This window comes from Oryzias latipes, chromosome 6 (assembly GCF_002234675.1).
Source record: "Oryzias latipes chromosome 6, ASM223467v1".
Lineage (NCBI taxonomy): Eukaryota > Metazoa > Chordata > Actinopteri > Beloniformes > Adrianichthyidae > Oryzias > Oryzias latipes.
The window spans coordinates 24,795,775-24,823,164 of record NC_019864.2 but is presented as its reverse complement, the minus strand read 5'-3'; the positions used below and the strand labels follow the sequence as shown (position 1 = coordinate 24,823,164).

Genomic DNA, 27,390 nt, shown 5'->3' with positions numbered 1-27,390 from the left:
AGGCACAACATAGTTTTCCTTTTGGGCACAGCAAGATCACATTCACTGCGTTCAACTTGTCATTACTAAGGTCAATTAAAGTAAAGCAAAACATGTATGTCTTTAAGAAATTGAACAAAAACCTGAAATATTTCCGTTTTCTTGGAGGTGAACTGATAATTGTTATGTAAAGTATATGCAAAATGATCATTTATGAAGCAGCTTAAAAGAATAACAATAAACACAACTTGAAAAGTTCAATTTTTTGCCAAAAAAAAAATCTAAAAAGTTGAAGGAACTGTTTGACCGCTAATGATGTCGGAACGTTTGACAATGATAGCAAGTGAACTTAAATTCTAAACTAAGTCAATATAGTCAATATATTAACTAATCTGATCTGATGAACGATTGTGTAAGAGTTTGGGGAAATTCCTCAAACACAACTCAACAAAAAGAAACATCAGTTGTCTTATATATTTTATTATTATTTTTTTTTTAGTTGACAGTATCAGCCAAAAACAACCACCGGAAATGTTTAGCATTTTATGGACATGTTACACAACAATTCTATTTGAATGAGATGGATTTAAGAGAAGAAAATGTGAAAAAATAAATATCAGTTCAATCACAGATTACAGTTGCAGTCATAGAGCCAGGGAACAGAGGGGGCGAGGAGACCGGGGCGAGGAGGCCGGGGCGAGGAGGCCGGGTCAGCGGTGCGGTCATTTCTTTGAACGGGTCTGAGGTTTTGGTCAGGCGTTGGAAGTCAGTCACAGCATTGAGGGGGATCAGATTCAGAATGCGGCTAAAGGAGAGGGATCTTCTGAGTGTGAAAGGTGGACGTTAGAGATGGTTCGTGTTGGAGGTCGTGCTGACTCATCCTTTGCTCTGAATTCCCCATTGTGGGGGGAGGATTTTTTGGGGGAGAATAAATAGGGGTGGGGCGTGTCCGGCACATGCACCTGGTATATGTTACCACTCAGCTGGAAGTGGGTGTGGTCTCAGGAAAAGAGAGCAAGGCAAGCAGAGAAAACAAAGAAACACAGAAGGACAGGAGAAATCACACAATTGGCTCTTTGCAGAGAACGATTTCCAATTCTCCACGGTACAGCTTCCCCCCGTCAGACAGGCTCATGATGCTCTCCTTGTAGCTCATCAGGCTCTTTGCATCAATCTCCTGAGGAAACAAAAGGAATATATAACCAGCTTCTTAAACATGTTTAACTATTGGCTTTTTTACAGTTGTTTTGTAGATTTTATTTTGTATAGCCAGTCTCTAACAGCTTTGTGTTGGAAAGATAGTGCTTTTTATTATCCTTCCATCAGACATGTTTCACATTTATGGAAACATCTAATTCTCCAATGACCAGAAGAGGTGAATCAGGAAATATTGGTAATGGGTGAATCACAGTATACTGGAGGATTTCTTCAATAAAACTTGTATCCATAGACATTTGGTTGTCATTGCCGAAGTTTAGTACTTTCTCAGTACTTGATTAAATCTTTGAAACCCTAAAATAGTTAAGAGTACACTATTTGAAATTCTCTGAAGAGATAATTTACTCTCACAGCTTTGAAGTCAGACAGTTGTGTTTTCTAATCATGAGTCCAAGTCAAGCATTAGGTCTTAGAGGGGACGTTTGAGTTACTTAGCAGCCAGAGGTGGCTGTTTCTCACTGGAATGAACAGTTGGTAAGAGGTTCAAAACCCTAGTTTGACAGTTTTTATGCCTTTAGGAGAGACATTTAAAACCTCATTAACCCTGAATTTGAAAAAATGTCTACTGTAAGGATAAAAGTGCTAGGTGGATAATAGATAACTTATTATTCTAAAACATGTTTTAAAATGATGCTGAATCTAAACCAGGGGTCACAATTCACAAGAACAACCATAAGTCACGTGTCATATTGTTATAATACTTTTAGCATCATATGACCAGGTTTAACTTCAAATCTTTACTGATAGTCTCACTCAAATCATATTTTGATATGTTGCAATTCTTAGCCAAAATCAAAAAAACCTGTGCTGTCATCTAGGACATAGTTTCTGCAGAGCAACAAGGGTTCATTAGAAATTCACCTCTGAGTTGTAGGCAGGACTGTTGGTGCAGAACAACCCTGCCCCAACTTCCCACAATCCATCTGTTTAAATTCTCTCCCGCTAGTTTACAGCCACCCACACCCCCAACCTAACAACATTGGGGCCATCCAGCCGTACAGTTTTGTGCCAGATGCCAGCTCAGGTGAGGAAAACAAAGACGTACGTACATGGATCTATTTGTTTGCAAGTGGATGCATCAGAATAGAGCGGAGCAAATATGCTCATGGTGGGGGACTTGCTCCACACTAACGGTGCCACCCACAACATAGAGACACATTTCTAATGAACTACTGCTGCTCTGCAAAATTTATGTTCTAGAAAAAAACACAGTTTTTTTTTCTTTTTTTTGACTAAAATGCATAGTCATAACTAAAGGACCACTGGGAATAGTTTTAAAATAGCTCCAAAGAAAATTGGAGTTAGTCTTGAAGTCCGATCAAAAGTCTGGTTTGTAAAGCAGGAGGGAAGGTACATGTCAAGTTTGGAATGCGACACACAATTCTTTAGTCCTGTGTCTGTGATCAGAAGTTCCAGTTAAATCTTGAGTTGGAAGAGGGGCTGGTCTCAGTCAAGCCCCAAGTGTCAAATCAGAAAAATTGGATGAAATCATCCAACTCAAATAATAAACATCAAAGTCTAAGACTCAAATCCTGGTGTGTACGCCGTGCACATGTCACACACATTATTCAGCTGAGCTCTCACCTTCTTATTTGTCTGGTAAAGATCTCGTAGCAGAGCCTCCAACTCCTGTTCATCAATGTAGCCGTTTCCATCCTGCAAGAAGGTTGTAAACACATATTTATGCAAACAAAAGGAAAGTCTAAATTTTTGGAGAGAACAGTAAATAACAATTTTTACCAAAAGCACAACATGGGAATTGCTTTATAAATATGGACTAACCTGCTCCATCACATCCAAAACCCGTTTGAGCTTTATGGAGTTTCATGTCTCTCACAAGCATTTGGTATTGGTAAAATCAACATACAGTACAGTCCAAAAGTTTGGACACACCTTCTCATTCAAGTGAATGGGAAGGGAACATTTGTAATTCAAGTTCAAATCTGCAGGTTTGTGTGTGATAGAAATGAACACTTTTTATCATCTGAGGATCATAAAAAGTATTTCTGAAAACAGAAAATGTTTTTGCAGGACATGTTTACAGCTGTACCTCTTTTTTTGGTTTCACACATGCTTAAATAATTTTTACAGTCACAAATCTTTTCTGCCAGAGGACTGTTTGGTATTGCAAAAGCACTACATTTTTCTTTGCTTGCAAAATTTTACAAATGCACAGACTTTGTTTGGAAATGCATAACTTATTTAGTTATTTACATCCTTTTTACAACAGTTTTTAAAAAGGAATATGATTCCATACTACTTTTCCCGCTCAGATTCATTCAGAATTTTATGGCAACATTCATGAATGCAGCAGCCAAGGGTTCGGAAAATCTAACACAGAACTTGTCATTCACGGGTCTGAGAGCAGAGTGCTGGGAAGTCAATGTGGAGGCTCTTGGAAATTAATGAGTTACATCCCACTGTGCTGTTTACAGAGTTTCAGGCCAGAAGATAAGGCCAAATTACTGGAAAGTTGCCTTTTGGCACACGGTGTAAAACCGCGAGCTGCTCATGTGGGCCTGGTCTCAAGATGACTTCAGAGCTGCACAAGTTGCCAGCCTAGTTTTTTTTCGTTTTGTTTGTTTTCCTTTTACTTTAAAAGGTTCCTTTAGAAGTTTTTTTTATGTGTCCCAGATCTGGAGAATAAAGTGAGAATTCTGCTGGTATTTCTTAATACGTTCAAAGTTTTGAGGTAGCAGAGCTAGATTAGACATCTCTGCCAACTCCAATCTTGTGTTTCTGGAGCGACAGCACTGTGAGCCATGTTAGTGCTCGGCTGACCGGCCTAACTCGGCCCCGCACGCGCTCCCCCAGCACCAGCGACAGCAGCTGCCCGTGCTTATGCTGCAGGGCTGAGCTCATGACAAAATGATGAAACTAATTACACACATAGATTTTAATGCTGCTTTCATGAAGCCTCTTCAGTGGCTCATTTATAATTGTACATTCAACCGTTTCCTCCGAAGGCCAGCAAGCCAGAGAAAGTGCAAACCTTCAGTCCAGCCTCAGACACGAGCAGCACGGAACCTCCCTGACCCTCACCCTTAATATACAGAGCTGGAATGTATCTATTTTTACTCATTTTGTCAAAAAAAATGTGTTTAATTAAAGATATTTTCGGACGGGCTTATGTGAGTTTGACTCAAATCGATTTAGGGAAAAATTTCTCGTTTTTTATTTTCAAGTGAAAGAAAATAAAAATAAAAAGACGTTTTTAGGACTGGTTACTGATGTCAAGCATTAAGAATAGTATTTGCACTGCATCATTGCAAGATTTCATTCTTAAACTTTCTGTTGACTCTCAATGCAGGGATTTCCATCCTTCACTCTCTTTTTGTGATGTATTGTTTGGTGAGTATGGAATCCAGTTAACACCTAAACATTAGAAAAGAGGAAATTCATCCACTTTACTCAATGCAAAACCTTCTGCTGTGAAAACTTAAGCTCAGTTTTTTCATCCATGTAGAAAGAGTTTGCCAGAAAAAAACACAGTAACCACGGATGCTTTTGCACATTTTACTCCGTTCAGAAAAGGACCGTCCTTAGGGCCCCTCATTTATGACGCACCCCTTAGGTTCAAAGGGCTCATTACACATCACAAACAAGTAAAGAAGATTCGCAAATGTACATCTCCTTTGTTGTGTTTCATATCACTGCCCTGTGATCTACATTTCAGTGAAACATTTCACTGCTAATGTGGGAAATATGGCGATCGGCTGAACCACAACTCGATCAACTTGAGCTGTTTACAGAGGGAGATGTGTGCCAGGCCTCACCCCGCCATGCAACAACAACGTTCATTTGTGTGTTTGCACTTTTAAATGAACAGCACGGGGTCATCAACTCAAACTCTTTTTTAGGAGCAAAAGTAGCTTTTGTTTGAACAAATGATGCAGATTTAGGTTAAACTGTTTTTAAAAAGGTATCATGGCCATTGTAAAGATACAAAATTAAATAAATGTTTAAGAAAAAAGCAAAAAAATGTATGAAAAGAAACATTTTACAATACAAGAATAAAGTCGAAAAATTATATGAAAAAAGTCAAAATTTTGCCATAGTAAACTTTTAGAAAATTTATCCATATTTACAAGAACAAAGTTACAATTTCATATGTTATAGATTGAGAATCTATGAGATTAAAGATGTAAATTTATTAGGCAAAAGGCTGTTTACCGTACTTAGAAAAAAGGAAACAATAAAAAAAGAACCACTATAAAGTTTCAGTATGAGAGATGTAGAGCACATTGTAAGTGGCTACGTCTGCATTTGTTTTACAAATAGAGGAAAGTCTTTTAGTGAGTCAACATTATTTTACTGTAAGTATAAGGACACTGAAAATAATTTTCTGGAAACTGGGCCTCTTCAGAATAAAATGCCACAAATTTGGGGAGGAATTGTTTCTTATGAGGAGGAAGAAATGTTTGGACTTGAACAACTGCAGGGAAATCATTGTTTACATCAATGAACAAGTCAAATGTTTTTTTTTTTGTTTCCCAGGAGTGGATTTCCAGTGGGTGGACCGTGTTTCCCTTTGGCAGAATAGTTGCAGAGATCCAAATGCATTATGGCACATGGAATGTGCCATAATATAATTATTAAAAGTTGTAATTAAGATTACAACTTTTTCTTATAATTTTACAGGTTTGGTGTAGTACAATTACAACTTTTTTCTCACAATTTTACGACTTTATCTTGTAAATTGTTTACTTTTTTTCTTGTACTTTTATGACTTTACTGTTATATATATTAATTTATTGTTCTAATGAATACTTCCAAAAAACAATGGTTGGTGTTGGAATGAGTCTGTTGTGGATAACCTTTTTTGGAATGTTTTTTTTTGGATGGCTGCTGAGTTTTTAAGGACCACATTTTAGACAAAGCCAACAGAAATGAAGGCTGCTAAAGAAAACCTGCATCCATACCTTATCGTAGTATGTGAAAATGGAATTGAACTGCTCAGAGGTCAACTTCACACCCTGCAAAAAAAAGTATTTGTCTTTATATTCTATCAAAAGCACAAGCAACATAGAATAAATAAATTAGTATTTCAGAATGGTGGTTAAAAAAAAACTGTGCAGAAGTCTTACCTGGAATTTGAGAAGAAAGTTCTCCTGAACAGGGAGAAGCCTGGGCAAGACAGTGAATGCAGTGTTGTTAAATTATTCACATTCGCTGATAGAGAATGAAGTTCAAGAGAAAATGTGTTTCAACATTTACACAGGGAACAGAAGCAAGTCAATTACATATTACCTTGCCATCTCAGAGAGGCCCAACTTTCCATCTCCATTCAGATCAAACATCCTGAGCTACAAGGCAGAATACAGACAAGGAGGGGAGAGCAGAGAAAATGAGGGAAAGCTCTGTGCATTTGCATGAGGGTGCAGATAAATGAAGACAAATGTGACACCCATAGTTTCTCTGACTAAAAGGTTTTTCTTTGTGGAAAAAGGATTAAACTTTCTAACCATGTTTTTATGATTAATTTAGGAATGTAAAACATAAAGAAGACAACTGAGCTCATCTCCAGAAGGCCTCAACTCTTTTTCACTTTTTTTTTAGTACACTGTATTTATCCCACGAAGGGAAATTCTTTCTCCGCATTTGACCCATCCCCTTGGGGAGCGGTGAGCTGAAGCCGAACCGCACTCGGGAGGCGGTAGCGTTAAGGGTCTTGCCTACGGACCCTCACTGGGTGAGGTTAATTGCTTGCCATTGATATGGTAATTGCCCCCAGTACCATTGCTCATTCCCCTCCGGGAATCGAACCCTGCATGGTAGCTTCCCACCTTACCAACCGAGCTACCCAGCTACTTGCAGAATGCATCATCAAAATCATTTTTAATTTCGCCCAGACTACCTGCAACACTGGTAGTTTAAATTTAATTCAACACAAATTCAACACATTCCGTCACAGAAATGCATCTGAGACACGTTCGGGTGGTCTGAAGGCATAAAAAACAAGAACATTTGTACACAACTGATCCAAAAATGTTCAAAGCAGTCTCAGTGATATTTGTTTTCAATAATGTTTTTGTAGAATTTAAAAACCTGTATTTAGACCAGCTTTGAGTCTTTGTTGAGATATTTTTTTGGAAATCTTTACAATTTTTCAAAGTTAAATTTTTCTAATTCTCAACAGTGTTTAATGAAGTTACCCCCCAAAATCACAAAGCATGGTACATAAGCGGTTACAAATGGTACATAAGCAGGGTAGCAGTTCATTCTAGACCGCTGCCAAATTTAAACTTGAGTTTTAAACATGTCAAAAAAGGCTAGTGTTTGACCTTTTAGTCCAGAGATTTTCCTACAAATTTAGTACGAAATAAAGTAAACATGCCTATATGTCACATATTTTTGGAAACCGTTGAAGCTCATCGTAAGTTAAAACTGTTCTTGATGGAGATGTTTTAACACTCAGTTACGAATGGAAAAGCTCTGTTTCAAAATTTTCTAATAAAAAAGTAAGATTTCTACAAGTAACTTTATTTTTTTGTTCTGAGATGGAAACCAAACTACAAGATTTGAAGAGGCTTTCATAAAACATTCCTGCCTCTTTTTGTGTTTGTATTTAGTGGCCCAAACATGCTAGTTCTTCTGTAGTGGGAGGTGAATCCAGTCGGGTTGAGTTGATTCCCTGTAATAACCACAAAGGAACAGTGGGTCCATCTTTGAGCTTCAGAGAATCAGGCAGCTCTGCTCCGGGGTTCTAGGATGAAGCAGATGTTTGCTCATCTGGGCAGTGGTCAGACAGCCTGCAGGGCTTGATGGGACATGGCCACCCAGCCGCCACCATCACTGCAGCACAAGTCTGAGCTCCAGCAGAGCAGATGGCACTTTCTTTAAGACTTTAAGACAGTTCCCCGCGTTTCTGGTTTGTCTTTTGAGCAAACTTTGAGGCAGTCATATTTATTTTTACCTAAAACCATAGCTGACCTAAAATGAACGCAAGAAATCTTTTTTGTGAGATCTCCTTTGTTGGAACTGAACCTTTCCTTCAGGTCAAATGAGTTGTGTAGGTGAAGTCTTACAATGGTCTGTGTGTACTCGTGCAGCTTCTGTTCATCGTAGTGTCTGTTAGCTTTCTCCAGCAGGTCTGACAGGAAGCCCTGCAGACAGAAGCAAACACAGGTGGACAAAAACAAGTGGATCTAACTTGTAATCAATGACCTTTTGTGTGGAAAATATATATTTTCCTGCAGAGGCTTCACAATGCTTGAAGCTTCTGCAGACACCTTGATTTTTATCTTTGGTTCAGTAAAATAAATTTAAGAAATTTAGTGGAAACCGCATACATGATTTTTAAATGATTATGATAAGAATTATTAGAGAGTGAAAGAGAATCTGTGGGTTGTTCTCTGTCGTTTATGGTAAATAAAAGTCCCTGAGATTCTGTCTTCAGAGCAGATTACAGTCCAGTAAAGTGTAGGAGCTTTACATCGTCTGCCAGCATCAATATTTTCCTCATCTGCTCACAATTATGTGGTGAGACACAAGTCTGGAGATGGGGAGATCATCTGTTTTTTTCTTTTGTTAATCAAAGCTTTCAGAAAGCCACACCTGGTAACTCATCTGTAACTGGTCAGCTGGAAGAAATCAGATTCCCCAGACGGTGAGAACCGCCCAATCGGCACTAATGTTGGCTCCCCAGCGTGATCGCCTTCTTTCATAGAATTTCACACAATGTTTCCAAGAAGAGCAAATAAAGAAAAAAAAAACACTTGGGAGGTCATTAGGGATTTTCCTTCAGAGGAACCACTTAGTTCTATGTGTAGAAACACTCTCATGTGTTTGCAGGATAATCTGTAGTTCTGTGTTTGATCCTGCAGTGAGAACACACTGAAGCATCTCAGTTAGAAATCTTAACCAGGAACCAGGAATAAGATAACACTCTGTCAACTTTCTTAAATAGTGCCCCATAAAGCAAGAAAAGGGACCTACCAGTAGAAATTAGAAATTGGAAAATATGGTGTTTTATTATTCAATTTCCATTTATGTATATAAATGTTTTCCAGACAAACTAATACATTACTTTTTTATGAAAGCTTATTTTTCTTTTGAGGTTCTAAAAAAACCAAAGTAACAGATTTTACTATCTCAGGGTATTTGGGCCACTTTCAGCTCCTATGACTGTCAGATTTTCTGAGGGCCAAATGTGGCGTAAAAGTGATTGGTTATTTTGAGATAAAGAATGATTTCAATGGGATAGACTTTAGGTGTTGACATCAAGACCCACTCTGATGAGAATTGTGCTTTTGGTGTTTTTAAAAAATTAAATTGATGATTGAAAATTGAAAATTAGATTTCTGAGTATTTCTTCATTCAAATCACTGTAAATCAGGAGCAGACAAAAATAAATGCAGTTGGAAAAGGAGTGTATTTGTGATGTAGAAAATATACTGGGCGGGCCTGCTTCCTAACGAGGAGGGGAAGGGGGAAGGGGTTGCTCTGCATCAACGGTCCCGCCCGCAACTTAGAAAAATTTCTGATGAACTCCTGCTGCTGTGCAGAAACTACGTACCAAGAAACCATCACAAGTTTTTTTTTTGGCTGAAAACTGCATAATCAAATTTAAAGACCACAAAATGGGAACGCTTTTACAATAGATCAAAAGAGGATCAGAGTGGGACTCAAACACAGTTTATGCCATATTTAGTGGGTAACGGGGCTTTGCTGTAATCCTGATGCTTTCTTAAAACGCTGATTTGGGAAACGGTTAGAGGATTGGTGGCTCAGTTTAAGCAACCGGGCGCTTCGCTCAAAGGCAGATGTTTAAAATCTGGAAAAAGAAAGCTTTCAGTTTGGAAAACCTCAGAGGATTTTAGACAGAGGCGAAAGGTAAAATGTATTACAAATTTTTTAGTTAATTGTATTTCAAATGACTGAAACTTAAGAAGGAAAACTGTTTAAAACAGTTTAAGACATTTACATGGAGAAATAATACTACATATATCAAATAGTTATTTATAAAGTTATCACATTTTTAAGTGCAGACAATGAATGTTGTTATGACCTCATATACTAAGACATAGATTTATTTAACTGGTGAAGGTCTTTTTTGAGAAGTAAGGCCCAGTTTCTACTTCAGAGTGACTTGCAATGGCTTGGCATGCATTGGTCTCTAGGCCATCTGAACGGAATCACCCCGATCGCTGGGAAATGCGGCAAAAGCTTATGACATCATCTGCGTCTGGAATTTTATGCCCGTAGTGCAAATGCGTGCAAATTGCATCATTTAACCTGAATTTATTTTGAGCAATTAGACGGAGCAAATAGTGTAGCTGCACACTCAAGTTGTCCTTAATGTTGAAAATAAACGCTGGAGAGGTACTTGAAAAGTATCAACACCTGTACACAGATTTTCATCCCAGTTATCTTAGACAGTCGCAAGCAAAACCAGCCTACATTAGTATGAATTAGACCGCACAACTGTGGATACGATTGATGCGACGGCCAATCGCTGTGAAGTATAAACCATACTTAACCCATGCCACTGGAGGACTGGGAGTTTTTCACTCTTTCAACCTCTATTTCTTGCAAAACATGTTTCAGTGTTTTTGAGTTTGTCTCTTTTTTTGTCCTCTTTGACCCCAGGCAGCTGAGCCAAGGGGCTGATCTTACAGAGTGATTCTGATGAAAATTTCATGTTTTTTCCCCAGTTTTTTCCATTTTAAAACAGCAAAAGATTTTAAATAAGAATCATTAATATCTTTTAATAAAAGCTGTGGTTTAAATGCTCTGCTTTTTAGATCATTTTTATCTGAAACACTTTACTGTTGCTTCATCCTCTGCTTTAAACTGAACTCGTGTGTTCTGCTAAACGCTCACACCTGCTTTTAGTTTGAAACCATCACAGCTGCTGGTGGTCTCCTGATTTTACCCCAGTGAGAATGTGTTCATATGTATATTCATCTTTGTTGTTTCCCTTTTTCTGGCTTTAGTTTGAAGAGTTTAGAAATCAGGCCTTAACTTTTGGTTATTGGATTTGGTTCATTTCATAAAACAGTTTTGTTTTCTTCTCCCTGAATCTTCTGGCTTAACACACAAAATGATTTCAAATATTCTTATAACTGTTTGCCCGAGGCAGACTGAAAAGGGTTGTAACAATCTCAGATAATTGGATTTTGGTGCTTTGTTGTGAATGTTTTTGCTTATTTTCATTGTGCCCCGAGATACTACTTATCTCTCCTTTCAATTAGGAATTTATGTTCTTTGCTGACAGTGATAATGTACTTATCTGTATGGATGATGTATAAGCACCAACAAAAGTCACAGAGAAAAGAACTGAATAGATTTAAATGACCATTTTGATTTGAACTTTAAATCTAAATTAGAATAAAATAATATTTATTATTGTGTCACATCATTAAGAATAAAAAGTCTCACCATGAGTGGTTTGGAAATTATGGAGAACGTATTGGTGTTACAAAATTTAATTTAATTTAATCAAAAATCAGATTTAAGCCAAAATGACAAAATTTTAGCAGTGAATTAATCAAATCATCTAATATTATAGAAATCTTTCTTGAGTTAACAAATGCTTGTCCATTAGTTCAAAAAAAAACACTATGTAATGTACAATAAAAATTGTTTTGTAATTCATAAGACATATAAAAGATTAGTAAATTAAATTTAGCTTCCAAGCTATTTTTTCTTTGGAAACTAAAATGTAAAGACCTTGCAGACTTTGTAGCTGTCAATTTCAGCTATAAAGAATGTATAATAGTGGACAGAAAAAGCTCCAGATCAGCTTTAGTGCACAAGGTGGTAGAGAGAATATTATCTCCTCCTGACAATCAGGGGAAAAAAAATGTGTCCAGTCAAAAAGTTTTCAAATTTACAACCAGTACACCATTCCCAGAGCTCCACCTCCCCTAAAGTCTTCTGCAGAAACCAAAAGGAGTCAAGTTAGTAGTATGCGTTGGTCAGATGATTTTCAGGTATGGAGATATCCTCTACAGAGGACAATTTTGCATTGCTGGTAGCCATGAAAACTTGTTAAAATAAAAAGATAACCTGTGTGCAGCTTTACAAGTAAAAAAAAAATCCAAACGGTTAAGAAAACAAAAATTAGATATTTTACTTTGGAAGAAGTAAAGAAGTGGTTATTAGAGCTGAAATGAAATAAGGTAATTTTGACTGAATTATGCTGACTGTGTTTTGTTCATATGAATTTTATAGGAGCCAATGAGGTTTCCTGCAAACATGATGTCAAACCTGTGACATCTGTTCAATGTGGGACTTGTATGTTGCTGAAATTGTTGGCTTAAAAATGATTTTCTGAATAAATCAGTGTCGCATTTAGACTTTTTCATTCATTTTTTGCAGATGTTTACATGTCCAATATAAAGCGGTTCTTTCACCTCTAATACAGACCAGAAACTTTTAACAGGAAACACAAATTTAAAATTTAAACTGAATGGAGTTCTTGGAAGTTTCAGTTTTGAAGAGGTTTGAGATGCAAAAAAGATGGGATTCAGTGATCCAGCGACCACCAAGTCTCAGAACCAAACCACTGACTGTCAGACTGATCCACAACGGCTCTGCCTGCTGAGCAACTGAGGGGTTTTCAGTCTCAGAGGCCTTTCAGCTGGTTTGTGCACAGCAGTTACTGCAGGAACATCTGCAGGAGGGTCTGTGGGGAAAACATCTGTAAAATGGGGTCAGGATCTCTGCCTGATCAGGATGATTCTGCATCAGTGCGTCCTCCGATGGGTGTACATTTTATACTCTGTCAGCAAAAGATGGACCCATGAATCCATCTTTAAAGCCCCACTCTGACTATCTTTTCATCTATTGTAAAAGCGTTCCCAGAGGTCTTTAATTATGATTATGAAATTTTCAACCAAAATTTAAAAACTTTTCTAGGACATAGTTTCTGCAGAGCAGCAGCAGTTCATCGGAAAGTCATCTCTGAGTTCTGGGCGGGACCATTGGTGTGGAGTAAGCCTATCCACTTCCCATCATCAATCTGTTTACACGTTCTCCCACTAGCTTATATCTCCTCATAACCCCAAGCTAACACTCTTGGTGCAACAAAAATGGTGAGTAAAATTGGAGCTATTTAACCATACAGTTTTGAGCCAGATAGCAGGTCAGATGAGGAAAAGAAAGATGTATACGGATCGATTTGCCTGCAAGTGGATGCATCAGAATGGGGCACAGCAGGGAGCTTGTGGCCTGCTGTTGTAGCTTCTACGTCATAGCTACAGCCTTTTTTAAATGGCAGTTTTTCATCACAACTACTACAACTACTTGATCAAATTAATCCTCAGAAATGCCTTTTTAAGCTTAATTTCCTTCATACATGTATCCTCCATCATGGGAATAATGCCGCAAGGATGTGTTAAAAAGACCGAAAACATGATTTTCATGCAGTGGGTTTTAAAAGATCACTAAGGTTTGCTTTTGATTCCTCTCAGTTAATGTAAAAAAAGAAACCAAACAAACCCACAAATAACCCAGAAAAAAAATTGTGAAATTGTTGTACGGTGTTGTCAGAATCATGAGGTTATTAGGTTTATTGAATTGGATAATATTTTAATGTCAAGAAAGTCTGGCCTCACTGGAAGGATCTGGACCTGATTATAATGATCTATAATGTTTAGACAATTTTGATTGGCTTGATTTTTTTTTTCTTTTGATGCCTTAAGATAATTTCAGTTTAAAAAAATCTAGATTTTTAAAAATAATTAACCATTATATTGTCTAACCTCAATCTCAAACAAAACGGTTTCTTCAAAACAATGTCAGGAAGGATCATCTCTGATCCTGACACAAAAACAAGTGAATGATTGTTCTGGTCATTCTCTTTGTCTTGTTTTATTGTTGCCAACAAAAAAACAGAAAAGGTAACAGAAACACACAAAATACAAATGAATTGATATGGGATACACTTTTTGAGGAGTCAAATCAAAATTAGCTGTGATTACAGTTTAGTGTTTGCTCTCTGCTTGTCAATGTTGGATGGGTTTTGGGGAAAAGAGAAGACAAAAAAAAAATAAGCATGCAAATGGAAAACAGATTTTAAAAAGTAACGTTTTTCTGATCTCTACAATGAAAACATTTCAACACATTTTTCCGGAGACTAATTTTTCTCGTGCTTGTTTACCTTCAGCTCATTTGCTTCAATGTAGCCGCTGCGGTCTGTATCATAACGCCGCCATGCCTGAAAGTTTTAGAGAAGACATCAGAGTCAGAGCTGAGGAACAGAAGCACAAAAAATCTTGTTTTTTTTTTTTTTTTTGTTATTTATAACAAATCTTCTATAGTTGTATGTGTAGTTTTTAAGATTTCAACACAATCCATCCAAATTTGGAGCAGAATACAACACAGAGCGAGGAAGAAAACGAGAGTCATGTTAATGAATGTTTTAATTTAGCTGTCCAAAGAAGGCCTTCTTATCAAAGATGGATGGCCTTCCTCCTTTCTCCTCCTCTGCTCCTCCTCTGGGCTCTCAGAGAGGAGCTACAGTGGTGGTATCCATTATATATGACTCTGAAAATAGAAGGTTCTGCTTTCTCATTCCAACCCTTTAAAACCTGTCCTCCTCTCCTAGCCCTACCTCTACACCTTTCAGCGAAGACTGATTAATCTCCTGCCTCTGTTTTATGTCCTTAAACCCAGCTCCTAAACTTCCAATTGGTGTTTCATTCACAGACTAACTGCTTCTGCTTTCTCCTCTTTGCCATCCCTGCATACGACAAGCCCTCTCGCTTCATTTTTCCATCTCAATATGACACGGCGGACTTGTAATTGCTTTCTAATTGCCTTCATTCTTCGGTGCAGCAGATCTAACAAGAAATCTGACATTTTCTCTTACTGTATCATCTGGAGGTATTTGGTGGGATAAATGATTTCCTCTTTCTCCTGCTTCCTCAGAAACCCTTCATGCTGTAATCATTTATTATTCAAACTTCACATCAGCACTCAAACTTTGGACATTTTCATGTAAAAGGTTTCTTAAAAGTCCACCTCACCCCATTGCAATGACAGATACAAGGGGATTTTCTCATTTTCTCTGACATTCTGAAAACTAATTGTGGCATTTAGTAAGTTTAAATGATCTTCACTGTCCACAAGTGTCATTAGGATTATGTTTTTGAACTGGCTCCAAAGATAATTGGATAGATCTTTGTTATGTTGCTAATTCAGATTTGTTTTATAGTGTTTTTAAGTGTAATCTAAAAAAATTAGGATACTTACAGCATGATAATCAACTTTTTATACAGTCAAAATTGTTAGAAATACAGGAAAATATAAATTACCAACTGTAGGGGATTTTGTGTGTCTGTGTGCGGAACAAAAATTTAAAATCGTCCAGGCTTTAATATTCAAACTTTTTTTGCGTTTACTGGTTAATTGCTTTCATTATTTTATTTTATTGTTTAACAATTTTATTTATATTTTATTTTATGTTCAACACTTTGGGTGTTCTTGCTTTTAAAGGTGCTATACAAATAATAAAATTAATTGAATAAAAAACAATAAAATAAGTTTAGAAAAAAATTACAAGCATATTGTATCAGCGCAGTACAAGAATATATTATTTAATAATAAATACTAGCATGTATAAAGCTTATTATGTGGATATTAATGATATAAACCAAAGACCATGATGGAAAACATGCACAGTCATTCATATAAAGATTTACATTTGTTACTATGGGAACACATTACACCAGTTTTTAAAATCGCTGCATTGGCTCCCTGTGCGCTTCAGGATTGATTTTAAAGTTCTTTTGTTGTTTTATAAATGTTTTATGGTCTCAGGCCGTCATATTTATCTGATATGATTTTAAAGTATGAGCCCTCGCTGACCCTGAGGTCCTCTGATACAGGCCTTTTGGTCATCCCAAAAGTTAGAACTAAAACATTCGACGAGGCCTCATTCAGATTTTATGGAGCTCGCCTGTGGAACAGCCTCCCAGCATGCCTCAGGGCCGCAGAGACTGTTCATGTTTTTAAAGGAAGGCGTAAGACCAACCTTTTTGATCTAGCTTTTAGTTGAATTTTAGGAACTTATTTGATATTTTAATTATTTATGTTCTCTTTTTACCAGTTTGATATACGTGTATGTACATACATTTATTTACTTTTTCTAATTTATTTATTGTTAATTTTTCATTCATACTTACTATTTTATTTGTCTAATATGATTTTTTTATATACTTATTTGTTTTTTTTTTTGTTTTTAATATGTTTTAATTTTAATTTGATTCCTTTTCCATTTTACTTGTAACTCCAGTGTTTTCCTCTGAGGGATCCTCCACATCAGTGACTGACCCTTCTCAGTAAATGGGGTCGCTGCAGTGGGATCCCCCGGGTCTGGCTCTTTTAATCAGATCTGGGGGGTCCTGTGGTAGTGTACTCTGTGAACTTGAGTGGGGGGGTCACTGATGTGGACATGTCCCCAAAGTATCGTTTCCCCATTTCAGTACAAAGCCAGGTTTCTACATTGCATCATTTTATCACTTTTTTTAATCGTGGTAGTGGTGGTGGTGTTGGGGGGGGGGGGGGGGGGGGTCGGCATTGTACAGGTTTTAAACAAAGCATTTCTTTGTCTTGTCATTTTGTTTTTAAATTTGATTATATTTTCATGCAAAGCACTTTGAGTAACCTGAGATGTCAAAGTTTTATATATATAAAGCTTGATTTGATTAGATACTGTCAATATTATTGGACATTGATGATTATGATTGTTAAATTATTATTACTACATTAGCTAAGCCTCTGTTTACGCCCTTTCAATGTTTCTTATTATTATTATTAGTATTAAGGTTTTTATTTTGTAGATTTGTAACATATTGATTGTATTGCAATTATTTTTTTTGAAACAAATGTAATAATAAATAAATAAACAAATAATGAAAACTTGAATTACCAGCTACATTTGAGTTGATGAAGTAATATGAGATTTTTCAGTTGATTTTGTTGTTGTTTACTACGGCTGGATAGCTCTATTGGTTAAGCAAAAGACTAGCACACAGGGGCGCATGAGCTTTATCAAGCGTGGGTCCCTCCTTCACCCTGCTGCCTAACTATGTAGCCACAAGGAAGCCCAAGTCTGGGTTCCTCTGATTTGCTGTGGTGACCCCTGAAGGGATTTCCCAAAAGGTGAACAAGAACATTTTTTATGTCTTTTACCGTCGTCTTATACCTTTGTAAAAGACTATTATTCATATGGGATTTCTTGTGGTGTTTGTTTTCTGCTGCTTGTGTTAACTCATCGGCATGGTAAACTGACACCTCCTCCATATCCTGGAGGATTGATAATAACTTGTGAAGCCTACAATTCAAGTCTATCATATAAGCACAGTTCCTGTTTTTCCTCTTCCCATCAAGTGAGACAACAAGCTCGTATTACCATCTTCATCATACTTTAAACGAGATTGAAAAAGGGCAGAAACCTTCTGTTTAGTTTAAACCTATTGAAATTAGCCAACCCACAATGGTCACATAATTTCAAAGGGTAAAAGTGAAAAAAATGGCAACTTTGATCTGCAAGGCCTTTCAGGTTAGCCATCTTCCTTCTGAACTACATTTATCCTGAGTCAGCTCTTCTGATAACAAATCATCTCCAGCCAAACATACATTTAGCAGCAGACACTCAGCAGAAGCCCTACAAACATTCAATTTATATTTAGATTAGATTTACACTTCATCTCCCGTTTGATTACCAATACACATCTTTTCTTCAGTTATCCATCAAACCTTTGCCTTCTTCGCACTTAGCCAATTATCCAGCCTCTGTTCATGCTGTGGTCACCTGATGTACAGCTTTAAAATAAAACTCAACTATTCTCAAGTGTCAGGAGCAGACATGTGCAGCCATGTGCAAATAAAGGCAGCAGCCTCGTCTGTTAATTCCAGAGTACTCCGCTTCAAGTCACTAATTGGTACACCTTCTACCTTCCAGAGGGAATTAATCCACAAAATTAGCAGGTTGGTAGCAGCGAAAACATGTAAGCTGTCGACACTCGGCTGACTCAGGTCCATAATGTACTGCATGTTAGCCCAAGAATCTCTGCTCGGTGACAGCTTTGAGTGAACAAGAAGCTCCTGTACAAAAAGTCCAACAGTGCTTTGCGCTGACAAAATGGCTGTGAAGCTTTCTGTTAAAAAAAAAAAAACAAAAAAAAAAAAACACTGTAGTTGAGGAACACTTACCGCCATAAACTCAGCACTGGAGCTGACAAACTGTCTGAAGCAGAGCAAGAAGTTCTCCTCAGTTGGTAGTATCTGCGCCAGCTACAGATAGGAGTTACAGAAGAACAGAAGAGGTGAGAACAAAAAAAGCTTTTATTTTCAGAGAAAAAAGGAACGTTTGAAGCTTTTAGAGTGTAAAAACCTCCAGCGGTAGGTTACAAAAATGGACATTCATTTGAAATATCCACCTCAAGATGTTCAAAGACTTTTAAAAGAGTCATTAATTTTAATTTATTTAACATAAAAGCCTTTCTCACATCTTTTATCTTTTTTTATAAAAAAAAGTAGATACACTCACATCCCAGTGTTTGATTTTATGCACTCAAATTAAAAATGTAATTTGTGGATTTGTGTAATTTGTGGATCGTTTCCCTCCGTTCCAGGATTTCTTGTTTGCTCCACCATTTGAGATGATGGCATTAAGACAGCAAACTATTTTTGGAAATAATGGATCAAATGTCAAAGCAAACTGCATTTTTGCACCACAGTGAACCTTCAAAGTAAAATGAATGCGGCTGCTTCTTTGAGCCTTTATGAGAAGATGCTGGTGTTCCACGCTGACATCAGAAGATTATGTTTCTCATTAATATAATTGATTAGCTAAGCTTTATTTTTTTATATTCTAGAGGCTGGATTAGCATGTGTGGCAGGTGGATTCTCACTAGATTACGTGAATCTATTTGGACTAGCAAATAGTTACTGTATTTGATGGAGATGGTTGCTAAAACCAACCTCAACAGGACCCCTGGAGGTAGTTTATTGGAGTTAAAATGACTACTTAGCCTCACTTTGTTAAAATGTCCCTCTTAATGGAATCTTAAGATATTTCATCAATTTACATCGGAATTTTATTATCTGGGAGGATATTTCTCATACATTTTAATTAAACAAAAGTAATAAAAAAACTTTAACTGTTTTTAGGTTTGTTTCCAAAAAACAGTTGCAGGCGTGAAAAGCAAATTTAAAACTATTTATTATAACTTTATCAACTGACTTGCATACACACATCCATATTTTAAGTCCAACAAAGAAAAGACTTTAAAAAAGGTAATTAAAAACCAGGTCGGGATGTTTTACTTGTTTTATTTGTTGAACGTCTAATCTTGTGTATTCATGTCTGTGTGCACGAGGTGGTGCCGGTCGGAGTGCTGTGTGGCAGGAAGTCTTCTATAGATACTGTGAATTTATATAGTTATGACTAAGACTTGTAAACAGTTGCGTGGATACCACTTGATGGTATGTGTACGTGTGTATGAGCATCAACACATGTAATGCAAGTTACATGACACTCATCCCATGACCTTATATTATCGCCCCCACCCTGTCCTGTCCGAGCGGCTAAAATTCAATAAAGTTCACATCTGTTAAAAAAGGATTTATATTAACACACTCGAAGAGTAACAAACAATTGGAAAAGCAAAACATGTCCGTTAGAAGAGGCACTCAGCTGCAATCTGTGTGTTCATTTGCAGGACTGAACAAAACTAAGTCCGGATGACCCCTAGTTAAACTTTTTCATCCAATCAAACTATCCTAGAAGAATGAGAGTCTTCACAGATTCTATTAAAAAGAAATAGCATCTTTTGGAAGTATGGCTAATTGATGCCAAAACATGCAAAAGTGGGAGCAACTCCTCCATGAACCTACCTCTGACATCTCAATCCGTCCATCTCTGTTCTTGTCAAACTTCTGCATGAACTCCCTCATCTTTTCTCTGAATTGTGGGTTTGAGGGATCCTGAAAAATACATTTGTGAGAACAAATACAACCTGAGTTGGTCACAGTGGATCTGTGGATTACTACTCCTTGCTATATAACTTACCACTCCTGCTCCTCTCCGGGAAGTCTCCAGCTCCCTGAAGAAGTTCTCCAGCTCCTTTCCCTCGATGTAGCCATTACCTGTGGGACGATGAGGCCACAGCTGTGTGATATGGCATCAGATCATACCTTCAAAACATTTACAGCCCTGTATCCCAGCACTTTCTTGCCTTAAATATATTTCTAAGGATCTAGGATTAAGGAAATAAAACTGCTTCATTTGGACAATTTCCTTATGATTCCAAGTTTTAGAAAAAAAAACTTTTTTTTTGTTAAGATCTTGCTTTAATCTTATTCCTGGTGTTGTGCGGCCCTGACAGCACCCATTCAGGGGACAAATGAGTGTGCTCACTTCACTCAGGTAGCATGCAGACTATGCCAGAATTCTTTCAAGACCCACGCTGAGTGGCTGGACAGATGGCTCCAAACGATGCGACGAGCTGCTTCAATAAAACCCTGGAAGGCAGAGCTGCCTCATTAAACTCCAACAAAGACTATGATGCCATCCTCTTCCCTTCTTCCCTCTCTCAAACTCACCGCCTCCCTCCTCCACTTTCCACTCGACTCTTTTTCTTTATTGAGCAAACATCTTAGCTGCCTTCATCCTGTCTGTAGAAATGTGTAAATGGACCCACATCCGCAATTCTCAGAGATTTTATCAAAACCTATGAACCAAAGACGATGTTTTAATAAGTGGGACATAGAAGCGTCTTGCTCCAATCAAAGCCTTTCTCCTGTGGGTCTTATTGACATTTACCATTCTGCCAGGAAACGGGCCTGCTGGGTAATTAAACTAAGTGAGACGTGATGAACTACATGGTGAAAAAAAAGGACAATAGAAATATCTTGGGATTTAGAAGCCCAAGGAGTATGTGCATGCTTTTGTCACATTTATTTCTGTTCTAAACCATAACTAAACCTAAACAGCTTCCTAAACTGCAGAGTCACCGCTTTGCTTTTAGATCTGTATGGTCACAGAAATGGACTAAATTAAAATTTCACCCACAGCTAAGAAAATTGGTACTCCATATGACTCAAAAGACTCAAAAAAGAGATTAAAATAGATTTAAATAGAACTAATCTTTTAACACCTTTACACCTTTGTTAACATTTACATACTAGTTTTGGGTATAATTTGATAAATAGAAATTATCAAAAACATCATTAAAAAGTCTTTCATTTAATTGAAGATTTTACAAACCAGTATTAAACCTCTAAAGATTTCCCTCAAATCTACACCAGTTGATTTATTATTAAATGTCAAAGAAAAAACAACAATCATAATACTGTCGAAAGAGAAAAAATACATATCATTGCTTTGCTGTAGAAATATAGCAATCAATCACAAATAATTTCACCTGAGATACAAAAAAAAAGATTGACAGACCAAACATAAAAAAAATTAAATAACACAGATTATTTAAATTTGTAATATATCTTCTCTTTCATTGTTGTACAAACAAAACATGTAGCATTCATCATTCAGGCACCAGTTTAGACGCAGGTCAATGTTGTTTGCTGCTTTGATTTCTCACTCCCAGTTTGCCTGATTTATTGTTGCAAAAAACAACAGAATAACATTGTATCTTTTTAATTTCAGCACTCTTTTACACATCAACAGGTTTATAAACTTTGTTGGGTTTCTACCAGTTTAGCATCGCATGTTGGTGCCTTCTTGCAGAAGCACTTCTGTCCCTGAGATAAAACCTTTAAAAAAAACACTTATAGTCTAATTTGAGTCTGTCTGGGATTTGCTAGTCTCAAGAGACTCCAGTGAAGACCTTTTTGGGTTGTGGAGCAAAAACTGAACCCCAGCACAGCCAAACTCTCAAGGTTTTACTGACTAAAGTGCACATTTAAAACTGAGACAGTGCCTTCCAGAAGCGAATGCAGCTCTTCGTGCTGAGCTCACAGCTGGATCAGGTCAGAAGCTAGATTTTTCAACCACCGTATACAGGTCAGTTAGAACTAATTGACAGAAAACTCTCTATAATTAGCGAGAGGAAATGCTGGTGTTTCTTTTCCTGCTTTGAAGGGGTTGAAATAAAAAAGCCTGAGAGAGGCAGCAGTGACAGATGAGAGGGAAGCAAAACAGAGGAGCTGCATGAAAACGCAATCCAAATGAGACTTGATCCTGTGCCAACAAGGGAATATGCGGTTTCATCGTCTCCTGTGTATTTTTATCTGCAACTCAGAGATGTTTACTAGATCTGAACAAACAAATTAGCTCTCCTTTCTCTCCACTGAGCCCCAAGACAATTCCGGTAATGAGAGTACAAATCAACACCTTATCCAAATCTGTGGGTGCTCTCTGGCGGCATTTGTTTTGCAAAGAGACTATGTAAAACAGTCCTGCAGCACCTGCCTGGTGGCTGCAATGTCCAGACGTTCTTACCACACTGGTAAATCAGTTCAACAAAAGATTTGAATCTTTGTGTGAGCACTGATGATGGATACGCTGAGGGAGGGGGTGTTTTATTAATGCAAAAACTCTCCGACTCCATATATTCCCCATATTTATAAAGCATTTGGTGCTGTTTTCATTGATTGTGGTCTAGTCTCAATTGTGCCCAAAGCAAAAATGAACCAGAAAAATTAAATAACACAGAAGTGGGTACGTTTTTTTACCTATTTTTATCTAAATATAAAAATGTATATTAAGTAAGACTTCACCGTTCTTTGAAACACACAGAGGCAGAACTGACAAGAACTTCAAATAAAATTTTCAGATAAAAGATGTCTATTCTGAATGTGACAGGATTAGTATCTCCACCATCCACCAAAATAACTTTTTGCAAGAAAAAAAGGTCCAGACCACTAAAAAAGAATATATCCACCTTAAAAAACATCAGTTCAAATCAGATTACCAAACAAACAGCATAATCTCAATATAGACAAAAAATAAGTGAAAATCAGAAGCTGGACATGTTCGCATTAAGAACTCCGTGTACCTTTAAGAGCGCATGCGCACGCAAAAAGCTTGCGCTTCAGTTCACTTATTTTCAAATTGTAATTTATATTCTTTATTTAGCATTTATGACTTCTGTTCTATGTTAATATTAATAGTTTTTATCCTATATTTATGCAAATTTGAAATGCATTGAAATAGTCCAAATATTTCACAAATAAGACTGCATTATTGGCCAAAAAAATTCAAAATAAACAATTATAATGATATATTATTCCAAAATAAAACGTTTGGTATTTTTTTGCATATGAGTAAAATAGTAAAATAAGACTTATATGGGATGTTTAGACAACAAAAGAAATATGTTTTAAGTTTAAAATATTTACATTTGATTCTTCATAAATCAACTTTAATTTTTCTAAAGTACGATGTGTAAAAATGCTTAAAAGTGCAATAAAGTACATAATTTATGTATTTATAAGTATTTTCTAGGTCACATCATTTCATCATTTCCTCGGATTCTTTGAAGCAGTAGAAGAATAATTCGGAGTCAACTTTCAGGAGTTCAAACTCTTACCGTCCACGTCGAAGTGCTTCCAGATGTCCAGGAACTGGGATGCGGTGACCTCGGCCAGGTGGAGGTGAGGAGGCTGCTGCGCCGTGTTTGCCATAGTGATGCTACTGCCACTCAAATCCGACTGGAACTTTTCAGTGACTCGCGCTCAGACGCACCCCTCACTGTGGTCCCCGCGCGCCGCCCCGCCGCTTTTTAACGGCGGCGCATGAGCGCTGCATCGCCGCTGGGGGCGCACGGGCTGCATCCATCAGCCTCCGTGCGCGCGTGTGCGCCAGGACGACCGGAGCACCGCAGTGAGCTGGCAAGTGTGTGCGCGCAATGCGAGAGTTGGGATGCAGATGGATCAACTCTTTTTCTTGTTGCGTAATTTTCCTTTTACAGTTGATCCTCTGTGCACGCGCTGCGTTTGATCCATCGCACATGCACGTGTGTGCCTGCACACCCCTCCGTCATCTAAGCGCACAGCTCCCCAAGCTTGTCCCCCAGTGCGTGTGAGGCTTCACAGACTTAATTAGAGCTCACACACTAATCACATTTCCCACACAGCCTCCAGCCAGCGCTGATTAGCCCGCATAACAAATGTAGATTATGAAAAAGAGGAGAGGGTGGGGGCTTTTTCATTAATGGGCAGTCTGCTATGAAGGAGACAGATACATGCCCCTATATATTTCTCCAGGTCATTAAATACAAGAGGTCATAATATTTAAGGTATAGGACCCTCATAAAGAGGAAAAGCAAGACTTTGTTTGAAAAAAAATATTATAAAAAATAAATAAAATTGCAGACTCACAAATAGCTGGGACATAATTCAGTTTAATTCAGTTTATTTATGAAAAGCCAATTCACAACTGGGGTTTTCTCGAGGGCTCACACAAAAGGCAAGAAATGCCAAACCAAGATACATTAATCACGATTGTTATGATCCAATTATTCCAAATAATTTAATGTCCAGTCCAGATCATTCCAATGAGGCCAAGTGGTCTAAACTCTATTTTTAAATTGACTTCAATCATATATTTTTTCCATTTTAAAATCAGTCCCAGTGTTTTTTTTTAATGACAGTGCAATCCGAGCCATAACAATAATAATAATAAAATCTGTCTTTTTCTAAGACATAGTTTCCGAAGAGCAGCCATAGTTCATTAGAAATGTGCCTCTAAGTGTGGATGGGACCGTTGGCGTGGAATTACTTTGAAATGCAGTTTTAAGTTTAAATTCTTATCTATATGTTCTCCATCATGAGAAAAATGCCACAAGAACTTGTTAAAAACACCAAAAATTTTCATTGGAGTGGGTCTTTAAACATGCTCCCAAAAGGAACAACGCATTCACACCAGCCAAACAAATTCTATTGGGTGTCAAAAAGCTTTGGTTATGATTCAGGTTTTCTCAGCTCACATTGAGGTTTTAGAATGGTACTCAAACTTTAAGTACTTTAGCGAAATTAGCAAAACCAGATTATTTTTTACCTTTTTTCTCCAAGATAGAGGCACATGATGACTACAAACTGATGTCGTTTTTCAGATATCCCTGCTGCTGATTACCTGGATCAGGTGTGTTCCATTACTGCAATGATAGGGTTGTTTGAAAAAAAATTAACCAGCCTTCATATCTGTCCATATGAAACCCAAAGAACAGAAAGGAACAACATAAAAAACAAAAAAGCAAACACCTTTTCTTGTTTTCTTTAAAATGAGAACAGCAAAGCTGGGCAGAGAAATAGCTGGAGGTCTGTCAATGAGCTGTGAGAGGTTAATTGTGTGCACAGCAGTTACGCTTTAATACATATTCACTCTGGCTTCCTCTAACATGTAAAATGTTTGCCTTGCTGCAATACTCACAAATTAGTGAGGTTACATCCAGTCAGCTGTGACTGTGTAGTCATGAAAGCGTAGCATTTGTTTGATTATCTGCTGAAAGCATAAAAGGAAACAAACATTTCTACATTTACTGTATTTAATCACTAAAAACCAACATGGTTTACATGTTAAATAAGACTTTTGCACGATTGTTCTTCTGGTTCTGGGCCTGCATTCACATTCACATTCACTCAGTTATTTGCTGATGATTGGCTTTTCTGTTCTTAGGTAGACGGATGTTAGCTGTGTTTGCTGGAAGTGCCTCTGCCAGGGAATCTGGAGCTGTTGCCAAAGGACATTTGACTCTTGGGCCTTTGACAGAATGGCAATATTTTACATTAAGGTCTTCAGAAAGCAGCTCTGTGTTGTGAAAAGAGAAGCTGCTTACCTCTTGAAATGGAAAACCTGCATTGTTTAGGATCTGTGAGACTGGCATTTAATATTTTTTTTACTTCCATAGCTTCATATATTCTTGACAGAACATATATACTCAAACAGGACACCGTCAGGATCTCATTCTGGTTCATACTTTGGCCCTCTGGACTAATCAAGACACTTTAAAGTTGTCAGCTAAAAATCATCCTAACAGAAAATTTCATTTGATTAATCCTCAGAATATTGATACAACTTCTTTCTCTTATGATTTCACTTAAGCAAATGTTCTTGTGTCCAAAGCTACACAGCCCTACAGCATGACACTCCTACCACCATGCTTCGCAGGGGAACTTGTTTTTCATCAGAATGCAACCTTCAGCATTTAAAAAGCGCTACAGATTGATTTCTCACTGACCACAACCCAAAAGAAGCCACGAAGTCTTACAAAAAACAAACAAACAAACACTAATTTGTATTTGTGTTATTTTTAATATTATGTTAAATGAAAATACGACATAAAGAGAAAATAGCCTTTTTGACAATTTAGTAAGAATATTATTACGATCAATGTGTTGTACTCAGTGGAAAAACAGCATTTGGCCAGTTAGACTTCTCATTTCAAAAGGTAAAACGAACAAGAAAATATCCAACTCTAATTATGTAAATTATTTTTAAGGTTTGCAAAGGAAAAAAAGAAACGTGTCTCAAAAACTGATTCCAGCTTTCTGTGGAATTAAAAATAAGGAATAGATGTCATCATCACTGTATCATGCAAAAAAAGTTTTCTGTTTCTCTTTTTCATATTCAGCATTCATGGAATTCTTTTTTTTTTTTGTGTGTGTGTTATTTACTTTCAGCATTTGTTTATGTATAACATCCGTGTGTTTGTATTGAACTCTTTTATTTTTGGGGCCACGGTTTTAAATAAACTCAATGAGCTTAATAATACTGGTGCAAACCATGTTTTCTCTGGGGATTATTTTACAAAGTTCAATAAATTTTATCAATCATGATCATCACACTCTGGGTGTTCAGTTATCAGGGCAAAAGTGTAAATGAGGTTTGCTGACTATTGATAAGAATTTGTTTTGGATGAGTATTTCCTTAAGTCCAGAGATCTGCAGGCTGAAGGTTCCCATCTGAAGGTGGATTTTTACACCTCTGTCTTTGCTGAAAAAGATAAAAAGTTTTTAGTTTTAAAAACTATCTGTAAAGTAAAAAGTAAGAAAGTAAAGTGGTAAAGCAAAAAAAGTAACTCAAACTTTAATCAACTCATTTACAAACAGTTGAAGGACAGGTATCACTCTGCGAGCCAACTGACTACAATACCCAGAATGCTCCAACAATCTATCAAGCTTCATTGTTTACTAAAGTCATTTAAACAATTTTGATAGATATTTTAGCATCCTGTGCCACCGAAAATCAGTTTGAGGTCAGTAAACACAACCATA

At 37.1% G+C, this 27,390-nt stretch overlaps 1 protein-coding gene across 1 annotated transcript; it reads right to left on the bottom strand.

The window, feature by feature from the left end:
- Positions 1-442: 442 nt before the first annotated feature.
- Positions 443-24,304, bottom strand: LOC101174993 (calretinin). Its single transcript, XM_004069750.4, has 11 exons — positions 23,706-24,304; positions 20,225-20,301; positions 20,050-20,139; positions 18,364-18,444; positions 14,306-14,362; positions 8,226-8,303; positions 6,448-6,503; positions 6,285-6,324; positions 6,120-6,173; positions 2,782-2,853; positions 443-1,156 (listed from the first exon to the last, which is right to left on the bottom strand). Exons 1-11 carry the CDS (start codon positions 23,797-23,799, stop codon positions 1,040-1,042), a joined length of 816 nt encoding a protein of 271 aa, XP_004069798.1. The 5' UTR covers positions 23,800-24,304; the 3' UTR covers positions 443-1,039.
- Between the last annotated feature and the right edge of the window lie 3,086 nt (positions 24,305-27,390).